Below are 16,281 nucleotides of genomic sequence, written 5' to 3'. Positions count from 1 at the left end.
GATTGGCTCCTCCCATAAGACATAAAGGAGGAGCAAAGGCAGGTGAGCCATTGCAGGAAGCAACTTGGTTCGTTCTGGTCGGTTTAAAGTCTGAAGCTCCGTTTTGACTCTGTGCTCCGTGTGGCCTTGCAAAGCTAATTGCCAATGAGGTCTTTGGCAGCATTTCGAGGGAGATAAAGGCGGGTGCTTATCAGCCTTACCCCGAAAGACTTTGGCAGACTTCTGTCGGACTCTTTGCAAACTATTTGGGACTCATTGCGGGTTGTGAATGAAGATGGTTCACGGCCGTTGAAATAAAAAGAGGGTTTTGGGGAGTAAGCCTGTGGTTTTTACTGTCTCGGGAAGCCTAGGTCAGAAGAAAAACAAGCAAGCTGAGAGAGTACCAAGGAGGGCTGTGGGTTGGACTAGATGACCTATAAGATCCCTTCCAACTCTGTTAATCCGTAACTGTATCCTTATGGTCCAGCAGAGGTGCGTTGTCTACTGAACCCTGAGGAAGACAACTCCGGCACTTTTGTGATGTCTGCACCGTGTCCTAATATTCTGATCAGTTCCGGGTCCATGGGTGAATTGATTTCTTTCCCATTTATCTTCTGTAGGTTTCTGCCGTCCACGTGCTTCAAATGTTAGTCCGCGGCTCCAACCTTGGACCTGCCCTGCAACCACACATCACACCTCTAATGGTGTTGGTTCTGCAGGCTCTAAGCTCCCCGAGTTGGGCTATGAGAAACGCAGCCAACCAACTTTTCGGTAAATCCATTCACGGTCTCCCTTTGGAAACTTAGGTCTGTCGGATTGCTGAGATGATTCTCGGTTTATTCTTCAAAGCAGATTCTCGGTTTATTCTTCTAAGAGATCTCAAATGTTTTTAAAGTTCTTTCTAACGTCCGATCTTCGCTTTCCTCCAGGCGCCTTGTCCGTTCGCCTTCTTGGGCAGAAATGGAGTCCGGAGGACAGCCGTGCCAAGGATGGGGTAAGCCCCGAAGCTCTGTTTGGCCGGCATGTTCATTTGAGAAGTGTCCTACTTGGAGAATTGACCCTGGCTGTGGAAGTGTCCGTATCGGAAGGACCGAGAAGAGGGAAATTCCACCTCTGCCCTTCCCTCTACGCTGTCCTCACTTTTCTGGCCAAGCTGCAGCCCAGCGGAGACACTCAGGACAGGTAAGCTGAGAAATGGCGGAAGACACTTCGGCGGGACCTCAAAAGGAAGGTGGAGTCACTGAGCCATTAAAACTATGAAGACGCTTGAGTTCAAGCCATTCAGTGTGCAGGACTGCTAACATCTCCGGCACTGATGTTGCTACTAGTTTGGGTCATGAAACGTCTGCAAGAGCCTTCAGAAGGCTGTATAAATTATACTGTTATGTATGTCTTGTTTTTTTTTCTTGTTACGTTTTTCTTTCTGTTTTTAAAGATTAAAATGTTTAATAAAAACTATTTAAAAAGAAAAAAGAAAGTCTGCAAGAATAACCAAACTCAGAGAGCACCAAGGACCCCACCAGTCATTATTATTCCTCTTCCTTCTCCCTCCCTCCCCTCCTCAAATCCCACCACCTTCTACCACTGATGATGTTACTTAGTTTGGTAATGAAACGTCTATAAGAGAATAACCAAGCTCAGAGAGCACCAAGGACCTCACAGTACTTTTCCTTCTCCTTCTCCTCCTCCTCCACAAATCCCACCACCTTCTACCACTGATGATGTTACTTAGTTTGGTAATGAAACGTCTATAAGAGAATAACCAAGCTCAGAGAGCACCAAGGACCTCACAGTACTTTTCCTTCTCCTCCTCCTCCTCCTCCACAAATCCCACTCCCTTCTAGCACTGAGAATGTTACCTAGTTGGGTTGTCAGAGTTTTGGCAGCTTGACTATTATTATGAGATAAAACGAGGAGCAAAACACAGCACACAGAGCCTTTAAACAATTAATAGTGGTTTATATATACATATATACAGACATAAATACATAAATCCCTTACCACTCAGCTACGGACACAAGGAGAGAAATGAGATACACGACGAGAGAGAGAGAGAGACAGAGAGACAGAGAGAGAGAGAGAGAGAGACCCTCTAATGGCCACCTATATATGTATACACACCTCTTAAAGGGGTAATGACTTGTGTGGACCCCATCAGAGTCTTAAATAGGTGATACATGTATTGCTGAATCATCCTCATTGCATCAGCTTATAGTTTACAGCTTACAACCTTACATCAGCTGGCAGCTATTCAGTCCTCATTACCTGTCATGGGTAATGAAACATCTGTAAGAGAACAACCAAGCTCAGAGAGGACTAAGGACCCCACAATAGTTCTCTTCCCTCTCCCCCGCCTCCCTCCCTCTCCTCCTCTCCGCAAACCCCCACTCCCTTCTAGCACTGATGACGTTACCTAGTTGGGTCATGCGGCAAGAAAAGTCGTGAAATGGGGCCAATCTCCCCTAACCAATGTTTCACTTAGCAACATAGATTTTGGGCTTCCTTGTAGTCCTAACACAAGAACTGCCTGTACTTCAGACGCTACCGTTCTCAAGATTGTCATTCAAATTTCTCAATTGTCATTTGAGGTTCCACCTAAATGTAATTCATTTTCCTCCTCTTTTGCTTGTTTTATTCTCAACAGCACTCTCACCTGCTTCCTGGAGCCCCTGATCCAGCTGTCAGGAAACCCCATATATGCCGTTCGGGCGATGGCCGCCAAAGCTTTGGTGCCTTTCATTCCGGTGACGGACTATGGAAAGATCCTTCTGCGGTTAGCAGCCAGATTCCAGCGGCCGGAGGCCACTCTGTCCCATAATGCCCTGCACGGATGTCTATTGCAAATCGAGGCTGTGTTAAACCAAGCTTTGAGGGTAGATCGGTACGTTTGCCTTCCGACACTGCAAAATATATGATGGGTGGTCCTCAACTTATGACCACAATGGAGCCACTGGTGAAATTCAATTTTTTATTACTACTGTTTTTGTGGGCGTGGCTTGGTGGGCGTGGCAGGGGAAGGATACTGCAAATCTCCAGCATATTGTAGTTCTCCAGAACCTGTCAGAACCTGGTGAATTTCACCCTCGAATGGAGCCCAGCATTTCTGTCTCTAAGAGAGACACGTGGTCAAGTGAGCTTTGCCCCCTTCTGCGACCTTCCTTGACGCAGTTAGTAAGTGATCCACTGCCGGTGTTAAGTTATTCACATGGTTGTTACGTGAATCTTGCTTCCCTCTTAACTTGTCAGAAGGTTGTAAAAAGGGATCGCATAATCACCATCCCCACTCCACCCCCGGGACGCTGCGATCGTCATAAATATGAGTTGGTTGCCACGCTGGACAGTTTAAGGTTAGCGTTTTGGGCATTTGAGGAGTCAGGTAGAGCATTCCAGGCGTTGACCCCTCTGTCGCTGAAGTCCTATTTTCTGCAATCGAGTTTGGAGCGGTTTACTTTGAGTTTGTATCGATTGTTTGCCCATGTATTGTTGTTTTAGGTTTTAGGTTTATTTGGATTTATATGCCGCCCTTCTCCAAAAGGACTCAGGGCGGCATACAACATTAAAAACACACATCGCAAAAGTTAAAAAAAAAGATTAAACCCATTTCCAAAAAGACCAAACTGATTTTTTTTAAAAAGAAACAATACATTTAAAATAAATTAACATTAACATTAACAGGCCAGGCCGGCTTGCTTGTTGTGGTTGAAGCTGACTAAGCCCAAAATTTCGAACCTGGTGGCAATTGGGAGCAGAGGAGTGGAGGAGTCTTCTCGTGAAATACCTCTGGACTCGCGCGATTGTATTAATGTCCGATAAACACCGTGGATTCTACTTTCGTCGAACAAATAAATACCAGTCCAGGCTGCTAAAACCTTTTTTGCAATTTGCGGAACAGTTTCATTTTGCAAGGCGAAACAATTCTATTTTGCTCACCCTGCTGAGCTGACCTTCTGACGTTTTCACGTCTGCTTTTCAGGCTGCATCCCGAGTTGCGGCGGTCCGTGGCCTGCATGATGGAAAGCTACCTCTGGTTGCTGATGGACCTACGACGGTGCCCGCTCGTTTGTGCCATTTACCTTCAGATTTTGTCCTTGCTGCTAGGAAGCTGTTCTCTGGGTTTTGTGCAGAAGGTCTGGGAGCTGTTGCGAGGGGATCTGGCCAGTCCTAAACCTGGTTTCTCTCCTATTCAGGTATCCAGGATTGTCAGGGCTGAGAGCTGACACAAAGGATCGAAAGAAAAGCCCCTTGTTTTGCTAAAAGGCCCTATTTTTAATCCCCCAAAAAAATTAAGGTGGGAAGGAAGACACACTCAACGTGCTTCTTCATTCTTGAGGCTGTTTTGACCCAGGTTTCCTTAACAAGCATGAAGCAGAGTCTTGGTCCCGGCAAAACTCCTTTTATTTACACGACTGGGAATTCCTTTCATTCACCGTCAGCCAGGCTTAGCAAACAGTCTTTCAAAGGAATATTTATCCACACAAACCTTATCTCGCTTGGAGAGCTGCCAGATAACTAGTTGCCAAATGCAGGGCAAAGCACCACTTGGCACAGGGTCTCTTATAGTCACAAACAGAACTTTCCCCTCTTGAAATGACTGAAGGAACTGTTTCCTGCAAAAGCCCCCTCCCCATTTGCTCTTCTTTTGTTTCTTCTGGGAGGGGCCAATCACCTCCAAGGTGTGGCTTTACACCCAAGTTGACCCTGCTTTCTTAGTCGTTCTTGTCTTCTGGCAGCTCTCCGCATGCGCACACTGGGAACAGGCTCCAGCTGTTCCTCTGCCTCACTGCTGTCTAGCTCCCTCTCTGCCTCCGATGCAGAGCCTTCGTCTGAGCTTCCTTCAGCCCCCAGGACTGGCCCATGTTCCTCCCCAACCTCCTCACTGTCTGACTCTGCTGCCAGCTCCGCTGGCAGGCCACAGTAGAGGCATGTGGGACTACAACTTCCATCCTCCCCATCCAGCTTGCTCAATGTGAGTGAGGGGGTGGTGGAGGTCATAGGTTGAGGAAGGTGGGTTCAGAAGAAACCTGGGAGAAAAGCAATGGATGAACAGAAGTTGCCTTCAGAAGTTGTGGGAGCTTCATCCCTGGAGGCTTTCAAGAAGAGACTGGACTGCCCTCTGTCAGAAATGGTGTAGGGATTCCTGCTTGGGCGGTGGGTGGGACTAGATGACCTACAAGGTCCCTTCCAACTCTGTTAATCTGTTTCTGTTATGGGGCGTCCCCTTGTGGAAAATACAATACAATACAATACAATACAATACAATACAATAGTAGAGTTGGAAGGGACCTTGGAGGTCTTCTAGTCCAACACCCTGCCTAGGCAGGAAACCTTATACCATTTCAGACAAATGGCTATCCAACATCTTCTTAAAGACTTCCAGTGTTGGGGCATTCACAACTTCTGGAGGCAAGCTGTTCCACTGATTAATTGTTCTAACTGTCAGGAAATTTCTCCTCAGTTCTAAGTTGCTTCTCTCCTTGATTGGTTTCCACCCATTGCTTCTTGTTCTACCCTCAGGTGCCTTGGAGAATAGTTTGACTCCCTCTTCTTTGTGGCAACCCCTGAGATATTGGAACAATGCTATCATGTCTCCCCTAGTCCTTCTTTCTCTTAAGCTAAACATACCCAGTTCCTGCAACCGTTCTTCATATGTTTTAGTCTCTAGTCCCCTAATCATCTTGGACATGGACCAATGACTTTTTCTGATCTTCTTCAAGCTTGGCTCTTCCATCTTCTGCCAAAGGGCGGTCAACTTCCTCAATCAAGAAGCCACAAGACAGGAATCTCCGGAAAGGATCCGTGATCTGAGCTTGCTTCTGCAAAAGGGAAATCCTGATGTGCAAGCTGCTATTCTAACTTGTTTGTTGGACAACGAGGAAAGGAAAGGTCTGAAGTCCAGCAAGGATCTGCAGTTGATATTCATGGTGAGATCTGGTTTTATCCCAGTGGGGATACATGGAATCTGTCATACCCCCTTCGGAGTCTGAATCCGAGAGGGAAGACGAACCACTGACATAAAGCAGAGCGCGGTTGGCTATGGAAGAAACTAGAGAAGGGCAAAGTCACGCAGGCCGGAGCAGGGAAGAGGTAGAACAAGGGAGAGGGGGTTCGGCCCACCCCCTCCTCATCCCAGGGCACACAGGGAAGAACAGAGAAGAGAATGCGTAGCTTACAAGGGAGGAAAGCGTCCCGATTCCCTTCACAAGGCACACCTGGGGATGGAGTTTAAAGGAGAGGCAAATGGGAGGGGGTAGTTGTCGGGAACAAACACTGAATTTAACTGCTTATCTGAGTCCCTGGCACCCTCCCAACTGGTTTGATTTACTGCCATGCTACTTCACTCCTGGAACTCCTTATCTCGCTTGCCCTGCCGGATTAATTACCTTCTCTTGCCTTGTTGTGTTTATAGTTGGAAATTTTCTGCTTACAACATTTGGACTGGAGTATTTTCAGCCAAAGGCTGTTACAGGTTTGTGGGAGAGCTGTTCTCCAAGCCGGAGAGTTGAAAGGGACATTGGGGGCACATAAAGAGACTCATACTGGTTCTCTGACTTTTTTGCCTTTGTGCCACGCCCTGGGTCATCACAGAATGAGAGATGTGGTACCTCAACCACTGGTCCATACCAAAATGCTGAAGTCTTCTAAGGAAATGTAGAGAGAATTACTGGATCAATCTGGGATCTAAAAACGTCAGACGTTCTCCAGTCCAGAAAGTTCAAGTGTTGACCTGAATGATCAATATTTATTATTCCAGGAGTCAAGAGCCATCTTCATAATGGACAGGGTCTCACCTTGCCATAATGTAATCAATTTAGTTTAGGGTTTGATGTCATGTGCGAACGAACCTAGGTATTGTGGCTTGCAAGCCATAGCGTAGTATAAAATGTCAGCCAGGTCTTCAACAAACCATGGCTTATAAAAAACAACAACCAAAGAACCTTATTTCTCTTTCCCCTTTGGGGAGCACTTTATAGTTTCGATTCTGTTACAGGGGCATTTATTTTGGGACACAAAATAAATTTCCTTTTCTTCGCCTTAGGAAAAATTCAAGGAGATCCTGAAAAACACAAGAGACCCCACAGTCGTGATGCTATACTTGAAAGTTTTTGTCCACCTGCTGGGCAACCTTGCTCAAAGTCAGCCATTTCCAGAGAAAGTAGCTCTGGAGTATGGTGAAATACTACTCTCTATAGCAGAGAGTGACCAAGAAGGTCCCGGGCTACGAAATCATGCGCTCTGTGCAGCCACATTGTTCCTGAATCAACAGTAAGTAGCAGCCGGAGGTCGAGAAACAACAACTGATGAGGGAACTAGGTATGTCTAGTCTAACAAAGAGAAGGACTAAGGATGATATAGAGTAGAGTAGAGTAAAATAGAAGTAGAAATGAATAGAATAGAAAGAACAGAGTAGATTAGAAGTAGAAATGAATAGAATAGATTCATTTCTATTTCTATTTCATTCATTTCTACTCTTTCTAGAAGAGTAGAGTAGAGAGAAGGAATAGAAGTAGAAATGAATAGAATAGAAAGAATAGAATAGAAAAAAATAGATAAAGGAGTAGAAATGAATAGAACAGAATAGAAAGAATAGAGTAGAAGTGGAAATGAATAGAATAGATTCATTTCTATTTCTATTTCATTCATTTCTATTCTTTCTAGAAGAGTAGAGAGAAGAAATAGAAGTAGAAATGAATATAATAGAAATAATAAGAGTAAAGCAGTAGAAATGAATAAATAGAATAGAAAGAGTAGAAGTAGAAATGAATAGAATAGATTCATTTCTATTTCATTCATTTCTAGTCTTTCTAGAAGAGTAGTTGAGCAGAATAGAGTATAGAGAAGAAATAGAAATGAATAGAATAGAAATAATAGAATAGAGTAGAATATTCTATTCCATTCCATTCCACTCCATTCTATTTTATTGTATCCCATCTTAACCTTGCCAAGGTGGAGAAACATTGATCTAAGGGATCACCAGGATTTGAATCCTACACAAGGGCCACTTCACCTTCCTATAGCTAAAAGAGGATCTGGTTGGAATCCAGACGAGCAGATCCACAGCTATTCTTACAGGTGGACTGTCTTTTTTGGGGGGACAGGCCCGAAGGCGATCCTGTATGGGAACGGTGGATTGCAACGATAGAGAAGTGGAGCGACTCCTTTTCAGACGAGGTGCTGAGGGTGGCTGCAGCCAAAGCCGTCAAAATGGGTGGCCCAGCGTGGATTTGGAGAGTCCGGAAATCGTCCCATTTCTTCCTTCGTTCCCAGGTTCTACGGTACGTCCTTTTGCAAACATCACCAGCACGGCATCCGAACACTTCAGAACAGTTGCTGGGGTCCCCAAATTCTCTAGAATACAACCAGTTGCAATTCGGAGAGTGGCCTAAAGGTGGAGCTCTCGCCCAAACAATCAGGAGGCTGAGTTGGATCCTAGGTAGAGGCAGATATTTCTCTCTCTGGGCACTTTGAGAATATATCTGCTGAATATAACTCCGCATTGGCAACGGGAAGGGCATCTGGCCAGTAAACACTCTGCTCCATTCAGTTGCCCAGACCCCACCCTGCAAGGGATTATGGGGTCGTTAAAAGACGATGATGACAACCAGTTGCAATTCGGCCACATTTCCCACCTTGTGTTGGGAGACTGGATTGTGGAGTTCACCTTCGCATCTCTTCCTTACCCACCAATACCCCAAAACGTGTGTGAATTTTTCCCCCCCTTCTTACCCCCTTCTTCAGGTTGATCAAGGCAGCGATTCATCTCCTCCAAGACGAAGACCAAGAGGTGCGTCACGAAGCCGCTTCCTTCGTCAGCTGTTTGGTGCAGGCGCCCTCTCCCGTCCAGCAGCCTCAACCTCACCACACTTGCCTCCAGCTCCAGAGCTCCAAGGCTCTGCTCAGCCTGCTGGAGTTCCTGCTGGAAAACTTTGGGGACCATCCTTCAACTTTTGCATCCTTGATGCACCTTCTCCCCACGGTGGAACTCAGCGACACCATGATGGAGCTGGAAAGACAGCGGTAAGCCAAGGAAGGAACGTAGGCAACCAAAACAGAGGGTCCTTTTTTTGACCAGGTGTGATGGCAGCCAAATGGATACTTCCCCATTCGCTCTGTTACGCGGTGCTAGGGATTCGAACCGCTGACAAGCTCAGTGTCTTAGCCACTGAGCCACCGCATCCCTTCACGCAATACATTAAACTAAAGTGTGGTTAACTCTTTTATGGTTCAGAGGATATGCAAACGTCGCGTTTCTCTTTTCAGAATTGTCAGCCTCTACAAAGAGGACGAACCGAACGTTTACACCGAGCCAGCGGTCTTCTCCCAGATGTTGTTACCCTTTCTACTCCAACTGGTGGAGAACGCATCCGCCTCTCGAAAACTTTGGGAGTCTGTACAATCCTGGCTAGAAACCACCGCAGCTGGAATCGTCTCCACCATACAATTGTGTAGACAGTGGTGGAGCCAAGGTAAGTTGGAGAAGACTGAGGAGTTTTCAACAACTTTAAAGAATCACACTCCCAAAGTGAGGTTAAAAAAAAGGGGGTCAACTTGGAAAGGATTTGAGCTATTCTGGTCTATGGTTAACGCACCAGGCCAGAAACCAGGAGATGGTGAGTTATAGTCCCGCCTTAGGCATGAAAGCTGGCGGGGTGACTTTGGGTCAATCACTATTTAGAAGGTGAGTTCTAATCCCCTCTTAGGTAGGAAAAGCTGACTGGGTGACTTCAGGCCAATCACTAGGAGATGGTGAATTCTAGTCCTGCCTTAGGCATGAAAGATGACTGAGTGACTTCAGGCCAAGCACCAGGAGACTGTGAGTTCTAGTCTTTCGACGAAAACTGAAGACTCACCTGTTCCGTTTAGCCGGCCTGGACCATTCATAACCTCATCATACCTCTTGGCAGATATATTTTAATTGGGGAATTTTAATTGGGTATTTTTTAAGATTGTTTATATACTGTTTTTTATCTGCTTTACCTGTACAGTGTTGTATTGCCTCCTCTTCTATGTTTTTATGTTTGCATGTTTGTAGTCCATTTTATCTATTTCATTTGACTGTACACCGTCCCGAGTCCCTTTGGGGAGAGGGGGCGGTATAAAAATCGAAATAAAGGTAAAGGTAAAGGTAAAGGTAGTCCCACCTTAGGTATGAAAGACCGAACTGGGTGACTTCAGGCCAATCACCAAGAGACCGTGAGTTCTAGTTCCACCTTAAGTGTGAAAGCTAACTGGGTGACTTCAGGCCAATCACTAGGAGAGGGTGAATTCTAGTCCTGCTTTAGGCATGAAAGCTAACTGGGTGACTTCAGGCCAAGCACCAGGAGACTGTGAGTTCTAGTCCTACCTTAGGTATGAAAGACCTAACTGGGTGACTTCAGGCCAATCACTAGGAGACTGTGAGTTCTAGTCCTACCTTAGGTATGAAAGACCTAACTGGGTGACTTCAGGCCAATCACTAGGAGACGGTGAATTCCAGTTCCACCTTAAGTGTGAAAGCTAACTGGGTGACTTCAGGCCAATCACCAGGAGACGGTGAGTTCTAGTCCTGCCTTAGACATGAAAGCTGAGGACTTTGGACCAGTCCCTCTCTCTCACCTCATGGGACTGTTGTTGTGGGGAAAACAAGACAAACGTGTTGGTCCCATTCGCTGCCTTGAGTTGTTTGTAAAAATAAGAAACGCAGAATAGAAATAAGCATTTGAAACAATGGGCGTCTTAGTTATCAGACCAGGATTTAGTGTGTTGGGTAGTCAGGGGCCTTGAACTGACCCAGTTATAAATGGTGTCCATAGGATGGCCTCTCGGTTCGCCTAAGCTAGAACTTCTGGATCATTGACTTGTTCCATCTCAAGCCAGAGACAAATTCCTTGTGAGTGTCCAATCACACTTGGCCAACAAAGAATTCTGTTCTATTTGTGTGTTTCAGAGGACATCCCTAGGCTGCATCTTAAAGCTTTGTCCTGTCCCAACGTACATTCTGCTATCGCGGCGCTGTTGGTAAAAGCCATCCTTGCGGCCCATGCTCTGAAGATCTTGGAAACCCAAAACCAGCCCGACTGCACCCCAGCAATTAGCGTCTCTTCCCAGGAGCTGAGTTGCGCCATCCGTTCCTTAAAGGACCTGCTCCATCAACGTGGAATAGTTATTATGGTTCAGGCGGAACAAGAGCAAGCAAGACGACAGGAAACGAGTTAAGCAGAAAGGACTTTTAATAAATCTTATTTTTTTTTAAAAAAAGCAGTGGGTAGATCCCGAAAATTAATCCATTCCTTACAGGACTAACCAAATAACAAGAGTTGGAAGGGACCTTGGAGGTCTTCTAGTCCAACCTCTTGCTCAGGCAGGAAGGCTACATACTTGGGGTGGCGCAGTGGTTAGAATGCAGTATTGCAAGCTAATTCTGCTGACTGCTGGCAGTTTGATCCTGACCAGCTCAAGGTTGACTCAGCCTTCCATCCTTCCGAGGTCGGTTGGTGAAATGAGGACCTGACTGCCTCAAGGTTGCCTTCCATCCTATTCTATTCCCATGGTGGCACAGTGGTTAGAATGCAGTATTGCAGACTAACTCCGCCTACACACCAGCAGTTCGATCCTGACCAGCTCAAGGTTGACTCAGCCTTCCATCCTTCTGAGGTCGGTAAAATGAGGATATTTGGGGGCAATAGGCTGACTCTGTAAACCGCTTAAGAGAGGCCTGTAAAGCAATGAGAAGCGGTATATAAGTCCAAATCCTACTGCTATTCCTGACACATGGAGCTTACAACATTTAATGACCATTCAAAATTAGGACAGCACTGGAAAAGTGACTTGCGGCCAGTCCTTGCAGTTATGACCATGTCTCTGCAGTCACACGAATTAATATTTGAATGCATGTATTTACGACGGACGCATCTTGGGGTCACCTGACTGCCATCTTCCACCTTCCCAGGGGGGGCTTTGAGAAGCAAAGTTAATGGAGGGCTTTTTTGCTTAATGACCGCGACAAGGACGACCGCAAAATTAAGAATGACTCACTCCTGGGGGGGAGTGGGGAAATAAGAGTTCTTTGCTAGAAATCATACCATGAACGACGAAAATAACAAAAAGTTAGGCTACAAGAACAAACAAATTGTCACTTTAGTCCTGCTGGGAAGTCAACATCGTCTTGATTAATTTTCTCTTTGCTTTTATTCTCATGTTGAGATTGATTGGTTTCAAGGGGATAATAGCTTTATTTTGAAACTGGCTTTGGTTATGGCCAACAGAGGGGGTTGATTTCTGCTTTTTAAAGGGCTGCATGTAAAATAAAATTAATCGTGGGACCCAACCTTCCATAATATTCAGAAAAACCAGTTGAGACGTCCGTAAGAGAGCCATCTAGCCACTTTTTCAAAATATCCAGATACGGAAGAACTTCCACCTCCAGAGGTAGCCCTGCTCAAGCAGGAGACCATTTCAGACAGGCATTGGATGTGCTTCATCCCTGGAGGCTTTTAAGAAGACACCGCTTTTCTTCAAAACCTCCAGGGTTGAAGCAGCCACAACTTCTGGTGGCAAGCTGTTCCACTGGTTAATTGCCCTCACTGTTAGGAAGTTTCTTCTTAATTCCAGGTGGCTTCTCCCCTTGATTGGTTTCCATCGTTTCTTGCCTTCTGGTGCTTGGGAAAATAATCTGACCCCCTCAAATACTAGAATGCTGCTATCGTGTCTCCACTAGTCCTTCTTTTCTCTAGATTGGCCATACCCAGTTCCTGCAACTGTTCTTCGACCGTTTTTGTCTTCTGTCCTTTAATCATCTTAGTTGCTCTTCTTCGCACTTTTTCCTCTATAGATAGTCCTCGATTTAGTGACAATTGACTTCAGCCTTCCATCCTTCCGAGGTCAGTAAAACGAGGACCCAGACAGTTGAGGGCAAGAGGCTGACTCTGTAAACCGCTTAGAGAGGGCTGTAAAGCACTGTGGAGCAAGCGGTATATAAGTCTAAGTGCTATGACTATTGCTCTTCCTTTTCTTCCTTCCCTCCTTCCATCTGCCCACTGCCAGAAATTTGATACTGACTGGGTCAAGGTTGACTCGTCCTTCCGTCCTTCCTAGTTGGTAAAATGAGGACCTGACTGGCTTAAGGTTGCCTTCCATCCTATTCTATTCCCATGGTGGTGCAGTGGTTAGAATGCAGTATTGCAGACTAACTCTGCCCACACACCAGCAGTTCGATCCTGACTGGCTCAAGGTTGACTCAGCCTTCCATCCTTCCGAGGTCGGTAAAATGAGGACCCAGACCGTTGGGGGCAAAATGCCGACTCCGTAAACCGCTTAGAGGGGACCGTGAAGCATCGTGAAGTGGTATAAGTGCTGTTGCTACTCTGTTCAAATCAACTTAGAATTTAGAACTTAGAATAACAGAGTTGGAAGGGACCTTGGAGGCCTTCTAGTCCAACCCTCTGCTTAAGCAGGAAACCCTACACCACTTCAGACAAATTGTTATCCAACTGTTCCACTGATTAATTGTTCTGTCAGGAAATTTCTCCTCAGTTCTAAGTTGCTTCTCTCCCTGATTAGTTTCCACCCGTTGCTTCTTGTTCTGCCCTCAGGTGCTTTGGAGAATAGTTTGACTCCCTCTTCTTTGTGGCAACCCCTGAGATATTGGAATACTGCTATCATGTCTCCCCTAGTCCTTCTTTTCCTTAAACTAGACATACCCAGTTTCTGCAACTATTCCTCATATGCTTTAGCCTCCAATCATCCCCTAATCCTCTTTGTTGCTCTTCTCTGCACTCTTTCTAGAGTCTCCACATCTTCTTAAAAACTTCCAGTGTTGGGGCATTCACAACTTCTGGAGGCAAGCTGTCCCACTGATTAATTGTTCTCACTGTCAGGAAAGTTCTCCTCAGTTCTAAGTTGCTTCTCTCCTTGATTAGTTTCCACCCATTGCTTCTTGTTCTACCCTCAGGTGCCTTGGAGAATAGTTTGACTCCCTCTTCTTTGTGGCAACCCCTGAGATCTTGGAAGACTGCTATCATGTCTCCCCTAGTCCTTCTTTTCACTAGACTAGACATACCCAGTTCCAGCAACCGTTCTTCGTAGGTTTTAGTCTCATCATCTTTCATTCTTTAAATGAAACCAAGAGACAAGTGACTTAACAAGCAGGCAACATTGGTTTTATTGTCAGCATCCATGCCAGAGAGCTGAGGAATTCCAAAACCAGACTAATTTTAGGCTGCCAGGGCGTTAACAGCGAGACATTAAAAACATTTAATTGAAACCTTCCATCTAAGAAACACCGGATCCTGTCAAAATACAAGCAACAATTCCCCCTACACCCTGGCCACTTCATCACATGGGTCAGAGATGTCCATCGTTGGGCAATTTTTAAGACTTGTGGACTTCAACTCCCAGAATCCCCCAGCCAGCATTGAGGAGGGGGGGAGAGATGAGGTCCGCAGGTCTTAAAAAAGGATGCCAAAAGTGGACACCCCTGATATAGATAGTATAAGAAGGAATCTCGAGAATTAACCGCTCGCAGGGAGAGAAATTCATTTATATCGACATTCAGAAAGGAGAAAGTAAGATCGGTATCGTCACCCATCTGGACCATTAAGTTCTCCCTTACGGCTGCTACCTCTTGAGTTTCTCTGGACCAAAATTCTTCTGGACCAGCTGATGGCCAACAAGCAGCAGCCAACCAGATGTGCCTTGACCTTTGTCCATCTGCTGATCCCCATCCCGAAGCGCAGGTTGTATTTAGCTGACCTGCATCACACAGGTTAAATTTGGAAAGCGGGCGAGAGCAGTCAGGGGCGGAGAAGGCCTTCCCCGAGAATGAAAAGTGAGACACGACGCAAAACCTTTGGCACTGGTTAGTGGAAATGTTCCCGACTTGGCACCAGGGCAGAAGAGACAATGGGGCTGCCTTCCCCCTTTCTTAAATACAACATGAGAATCGGTCGACGCGGGTCGCCTTTGCCAGTTCCTCGTTCAAGGACGTCTGGTTCTCAAACTAAGGCAGCGTCTAAGGAGGAGAACAGAGACCTTTTTGAAAAGGAGGAGCGGGGAGGTCTTCTCCCCACCAGATGTCCCCCAAGGAGCATGGTGTGAAAGAGGAATCATGTCACCCTACGATGTGAAGAACGGCAGATCCAGCGAGTCTACGGAATGAGTCAACGGGCACAGTTAAGACAGGGAAGGGAACATCCCTACAGGTTCCAGGTAGAGACCAAGGGAAAAAGAAGTCCCCGAGATATATTTTTTAAAAATAACATTCATCTCAACATAAAACCCAAAGCAAAGAGCACAAGGGTAGGGAGGCACATAAAATTCAAAGCTGGGGGAAGACGACCGCCATCTCCAGAGGAGCGGATTTTAGTTGCCAAGGCTTAGCATCTCCATCGGAGAAGATCAGTGGTCGCTACTATTTCCCAAAGGCAGGGAAGGTCAGCAACCTGCAGCTCTGGAGCCGCACGTGGCTCTTTCATCCCTCTGTTGCGGCTCCCTGTTGCTGGTCAGTGCCACAATTGTGAGAGGGCCTTCCGGTTTTTTGGGGGGGGGGCGGGGGAAGCACAGTGCGACAGGAGGAGTCTCTATAGCAAGGAGCGGGTTTTCTAATCGGCTCGACAATTGGTCGGGCTTTCCGTTAGGACGGGGAGAGGAAAAAGGATGCCACGCTAGGAGGAGACTCTATGGTGGGGGAAACGGACTTCCGGTGAGCTCCAGAATTGAACGGGGGACTTTCGGTTAGGAGTTTTGTAGCTCCGGATGTTTTCATTTCTGTGGTAAACGGGTCGAAATCGCTCTTTTGAGCGTTTAAACTCGACGACCCCTGCTCTAGGGAGAAGATACATAGAAATCCTTCCTGGTTTCCCGGCATTAGGGTTATGTGAATGTGTCTTAAGGAGAAGGCCGACATGGAGAATGTTTTCTCCTGCTCTGGAAAGACCTGTCCAGTGGTGGGCTGCTGGCGGTTTGGACCAGTTTCGGTAAACCGGTAGTTGCGACCTGCGATGTAGGACAGGAGCAATCCCGTCCTGTATCGCTGTTGTTGTTTTTTGATGCCGCACGCACGCATGGAAGGCGCACACGAGTAAATTGCCATGTTGTGCGGAAGGCATGTGTGAGCAAACCGGTTGTTACAGTATGTGACACACACCTCTGGACCTGTCTAGGCCAGAATGTCCCAGGAGCTCAAAAGGGGTGGACTTACTTGACCATGAAGAACTACCAGTTGACGAAAGAAAACCATGATTTTTGGAATGTATTCAGTGTTTTGAAGTTCCACAAGTGAACGAAGACCAGTTTTCCACCAGAGTAGCGGGTTCCAAAGGGAGATAT

The 16,281-nt window shown here is 46.3% G+C and overlaps 1 protein-coding gene across 1 annotated transcript in view; it reads left to right on the top strand.

Annotated features, from left to right (window-relative positions):
- LOC309399214 (tRNA (32-2'-O)-methyltransferase regulator THADA-like) overlaps nucleotides 1–13,440 on the top strand; it is a 36,082-nt gene extending 22,642 nt beyond the window's left edge. Inside the window, exons 22-31 of the mRNA XM_081966836.1 lie at nucleotides 600–750; nucleotides 909–1,161; nucleotides 2,624–2,860; nucleotides 3,953–4,166; nucleotides 5,694–5,900; nucleotides 7,016–7,242; nucleotides 8,076–8,252; nucleotides 8,716–8,994; nucleotides 9,238–9,443; nucleotides 10,904–13,440. Of these exons, the coding sequence (XP_081822962.1) occupies nucleotides 600–750; nucleotides 909–1,161; nucleotides 2,624–2,860; nucleotides 3,953–4,166; nucleotides 5,694–5,900; nucleotides 7,016–7,242; nucleotides 8,076–8,252; nucleotides 8,716–8,994; nucleotides 9,238–9,443; nucleotides 10,904–11,172 (2,220 nt within the window). The 3' untranslated portion in view covers nucleotides 11,173–13,440. The remainder of the gene's footprint in view (nucleotides 1–599; nucleotides 751–908; nucleotides 1,162–2,623; nucleotides 2,861–3,952; nucleotides 4,167–5,693; nucleotides 5,901–7,015; nucleotides 7,243–8,075; nucleotides 8,253–8,715; nucleotides 8,995–9,237; nucleotides 9,444–10,903) is intronic.
- The last annotated feature ends 2,841 nt before the right edge of the window (nucleotides 13,441–16,281 follow it).

This window comes from Natrix helvetica, assembly GCF_964273705.1.
Source record: "Natrix helvetica genome assembly, chromosome: 14".
NCBI lineage: Eukaryota > Metazoa > Chordata > Lepidosauria > Squamata > Natricidae > Natrix > Natrix helvetica.
Note: the sequence above shows the minus strand (reverse complement) of the source record. Positions and strands in the feature narration are given on the sequence as shown.